This window comes from Octopus bimaculoides, chromosome 20 (genome assembly GCF_001194135.2).
Source record: "Octopus bimaculoides isolate UCB-OBI-ISO-001 chromosome 20, ASM119413v2, whole genome shotgun sequence".
Taxonomy (NCBI): Eukaryota; Metazoa; Mollusca; class Cephalopoda; order Octopoda; family Octopodidae; genus Octopus; species Octopus bimaculoides.
The window spans coordinates 11,097,726-11,102,581 of NC_069000.1; the positions used below are offsets into that span (position 1 = coordinate 11,097,726).

Consider the following 4,856-nt stretch of genomic DNA (forward strand, 5'->3'; position numbering starts at 1 on the left):
GACATCTGTCATTAGTGGGGGCTTTGGGGGAAGGTTGTGGCTTCAACATATACAATGGATAATAAGCTTGGTTTGGAGGTTAACTATACAATCAGATCAAAAGGAAAGCATTTCTTAGGAAACTACTGTTAAAACATATAACGGGAACACATTGAGGCTGTTTTGAAGTCTATCTCTTTCTTCCATATTGTATTTTTTTGTCTCTTGGGATTAATCAAAGAAGGGCAGTTTCCATGATGGTTTCCTTTTTCTTATTTTTTTTTCTTTTTTTTTTTTCTTTTTTTTTTTGGTGGGTACTCTGAGACTGGGGTATCAGATAAAATGGTAAAAGAAATGAGAAACTTGGTCAGAAAGGCGGTGACTGTGTGCAAAGATTTTGTCCCAACTGCATGGTTCTGGGTTCTGATGGAAGATACTTGCTCGAGATGCTCTGTTGTGGGATTGAACCAGGAACTACACAATTACAATGCAAATTTCTTAACCCTACAGCTAAGCCAACGCTCAGATTTATTTAAGCTTGACACACTGGTGGAATGATGGCAATGATAGGATATTGGAGGACAAAATGAACTGGAAAGTCATGGTTGGAACCCTTTTGACCATAGGTTTGATATGGAACTAAACAATGCAGCAACATAAATTGATCGATATATCCCAGGTTCAAACTCACCTGTAGTTATTGCATGTTTTTATCTCATATAAATTTCATGTTATATTGATTGCTTCACTTGAGACCTAGTTGACTACTAGCTACTGTTGCTAGTTCACGCATGAGTGGTCATCGGAGGGGGGGGGAGTTGTTTCTGTGTTATGTAACTACAGATGAAGTAAGCTATTCAGTGAATTTTACCGGCGTGAACAAATAGTTGGGGAATTAGTCAGTAACTCAAGAAAAGAAAAAAAAAAGGAATAATAATAATAATTTGGTTCAGTGATCAAAAATGGTAGTGTGCTAGTTGCAGTACGATTTCATGTAATTACAAATATATCCACTTCATTCAATAAGATGATAGTGCAAAATGTATGTATGTCTGTCTATATAACAGAGCGTTATTGAAATACAAATTGTGATGTTGCGAGATCAATGTAAATTGTTATTGAAGTGTAAATAAATGGTTCAGTAAGGAAGATTTATGGAATTGATGAGAGGGAAAAGAGTGAATTCTGTAAAGAATCACAAGAATCCATTAAACTGGTATTTCATTTCAGTTTCTGTAGCTGATCTTATATATATATATGATTTACATATATATATGATTTATATTAAAGATTTCTCTTACCGGCTTTCATTGCGAAGCAAATTTTCAAGAAGAGGGAGAATGAAAATGTTTTTTACAAACAGGAAGTGTGTGTAAGGGGAGACAAATGTTTTTAGTTGAAAAAAAGAGTTCATAACTCTAATTAAAAACATTTGTCTCCCCTTACACACACTTCCTGTTTTGACACCACACTTCCTGCTTAACACAAACTTTTAACCCTTTTTTTAAACCTAACACAACTCTCAATTCTCATGCATCCTTATTTTTCCAACCATTATATACATGAACTACCATTGAACTTCTAAAGCTCAAAGACAATATAATGTATTGGTATATTTATTTTTTTATATGTTATTTTTTTTATATATTATTTTCTTCATTTTGTACTTCTTTGTAAAAAACATTTTCATTCTCCCTCTTCTTGAAAATTTGCTTCGCAATGAAAGCCGGTTAGAGAAATCTTTATTAAAATATGCTTCCAGTTTAGCATTCTGCCTTATTATTATTTTTCATTTTCCTATATATATATATATATATATAGATGACCAATGTCAGGGTTGTATAACTGGCACTCATGCCGGTGGCATGTAAAAAGCACCAACACAGCCCTCGGGCTAGTAAGATCGTGTTGAACCTCCACCTTCTGTAGATACCTACTTCCTCTAACCATGGTGCTTATTCCTTGTATATAACGGAAATATGACAATGTGCATTTAAGTACCTTCTTCAGAAGTTCTGTAACAAGTAAGAACTACAACTTGCTTTTTTTTTTTCAACTGGTATCAGTTATTTGACTGTGGTCGTGGTGGGGGCCAGTTATATTAACCCTTGTGCTTTTGCTAATTATTTTATTGGCTTCAGAGTTTGATAAAAGATAAAGTTGTCCAGGAAGGTAAGCAACCAGCATGGACTGAAACACCATGAGATATTTTTTTATTTAACACTCTGAATTTTGCTGGCCTTCACCAATGACCACACATACACAAACATGTCTGTCTACCAAATTTCACACTCGAGATTTTAGTCAATATGAGGTTAGAGTTAAAGATACTTAGGCAAGGTGATGTGTAGTCTTTATTTAGTTTACTGCCATGATGCATGCATCAGTCCCATCATGGTAGTAAACTAAATAAAAAAAGAAAAAAGAAACATTGGTGGCATGGAGAGGGGGAGGCCGGTATTGAATGGCTGACTGCTGGTCTTCCATATACAACTTTTCCCAGACCTGTGCCTTGGAAGGTAAAAGACAAAGTCAGACTCTTTAGGATTTGAACTTGTAGTGTAGGGAACCAAAAGAAAGTGGGACTGAACCTGAGATCACATGATTCCAAAGTGAGCTTCCTAACCACTTGGCTATGTCCATTCCTTTGACCAAACACAGAACGCATCCCTGAGTACATGCATACAAGCGCTTGTGTAGCAGAAGACATATAAAACTGTCAGAATATATAAATGGATATAGAGTTGAAATAAAATCTGGAAACCATAATAATAATAATAATAATAATAATAATGATGCTTCAAATAGTAACAAAACCATGAAAAATATGTGAAGTATAATTCATAACTAAAGAAGCCATAAGATTTAGAACTGAAATAAAAGTTGTGATTGAGAATCACATTAAAAATACATGAAGGACATAGCCATAAAGACACCAGCAGCAGTAACAGCAACTTAAGAATTAAGAAAGAAAGAAAAATACAAGACAGTGTTAAGGTATAAAGATAAAAATATCAACAGGAATTAATATTTGAAGAGTGGGTAATAAAACCAAGCAATGAGAAATAGTCGAATAGAGGAGATAGATAAAAAAAAAAAGACATTGTTCTGTCATAAAATATATACACATTTGTAGTTGGCTTGCTGGTGGATTGGAAAACAAAAATGTTTGGAGGACTGGTAAAAATTGCAGTGCAACGAGAAAGCCTCCATACTAGATCTCTTCATCCTTCTCTCTGTCTGTCTCTCTCTCTTGTCTTTTTTAAGTTAGAAGGCACATGCCTCGGTGGTTAGAGCATCGGGCTCACAATCATGAGGTAGTGAGTTCAATTCCTAGAACAGGCTGTGTGGTGTGTTCTTGAGCAAGACGCTATATTTCTCATTGCTCCAGTTCACTCAGCTATAGGGGTGAGTTGTGATGTCACTGGTGCCAAGCTGTATTGTCCTTTGCCTCTCCTTTGGATAACATCGGTGATATGGATAGGAGAAGCTGGTATGCATGGGCAACTGCTGGTCTTCCATAAATAACTTTGCATAGACTTGTGCCTTGGAGGGCAACTTTCTAGGTGCAATCCCATGGTCATTCATGACCGAAGGGGACTTTACCCTTTATATCTTTTGAGAGTTGATATCAATGATCCAAGGGGATTAGAAAAAGAATTGTTTGGTGAACTACTAAAATAAGAGGGCCTCCACATCCCTGTTTGTCCCTCTCTCTCTCTCTATCCCTGTTCGTCCCTCTCTTTCCACGTTCTTGTTCGATTGACGAAACTGAAAAGAAGTCCAGCTTGTGAATGTGGTTTTTCTCATCCTGACATTGTGCATTAATTGTAAATAACTTCACTATCATACAACCAGCGATGTTTGTTTGCAATTGTTCCATGGAAACCTGTCTGGATTCAGGGGGAAATATTACCTTGCTTGGAAACCGATGAGGTTTCGGCAACAGAAAGGGCTTCCTGCTGTAGAAAATCTGCTTGAACAAATCTTGTCTGACCCAGGCAATTATGGAAAAGGAGACATTAAAATGACAACGATTTTTATAGATATATATCCTGCTGTTTGAACCATTCTTTTTATTGATTTCTCTTTTATGCCAGTATTAATGTTTTATTTTCTTTCATTGTTTTTACAGGATGGATCATATCTTGCTGAGTTCCTGTTGGCAAAGGGCTATGAGGTAACGTGGTTTGCTGTTTACATATTTCATTGAGATATTGAGCAATTTCCTTAACCGTATCTGAGTTCAAATTTCACTGAGGTCATCTTTACATTTCATCCTTTCGGGGTTGATAAATTAAGTACCCATTGAGTATTGGGGGCAATGTAATCGACTGTTCCCCTCCTCCAGATTTCAGGCCTTGTGCCTATAACAGAAAGGATTATAACAAGGTAGTATATTTGTAAAATCAGTAGAGCATAGCTATCAATAATGCCATCAGGTAGCATTTGTTTACGTCCCTTTACATTGTGAGTTCAAGTCCTACTGGAGATTGAATTTAGCTGTCTTCCTCCTGGAGTTTTAAAAAAAAAAACACCATAAATATTAAGAATACTTGTTAAGTATGTCGGGTGTCATTCTGATCAACTGTGGAGCTTTGTGTGGTCAAAGCTTGAGATCATTATCAACAGATGTGTGGCTTTGATGTAAGACATCTGTGGATTATTGAGATCATAAAAGATTAAAAAACAAAACACACACATTCATAGGTCTGTTTACAGTTTGTTAATGTTTCAACCACAATTGTGCACTACTACTACTACGACTCCAACCACAGCAACCACCACTATTTCTGCCAAAACCACCACTTCTCCCACTACCACCACCACCACCACTCCAACCACCACCACCACCACTACTCCCACCACCACCACTA

The 4,856-nt window shown here is 36.4% G+C and overlaps 1 protein-coding gene across 1 annotated transcript in view; it reads left to right on the forward strand.

The window, feature by feature from the left end:
- LOC106879805 (GDP-mannose 4,6 dehydratase) overlaps positions 1 to 4,856 on the forward strand; it is a 54,679-nt gene that overhangs the window by 16,468 nt on the left and 33,355 nt on the right. The window contains exon 2 of the mRNA XM_052975198.1: positions 4,115 to 4,159. Within this exon, the coding sequence (XP_052831158.1) occupies positions 4,115 to 4,159 (45 nt within the window). The remainder of the gene's footprint in view (positions 1 to 4,114; positions 4,160 to 4,856) is intronic.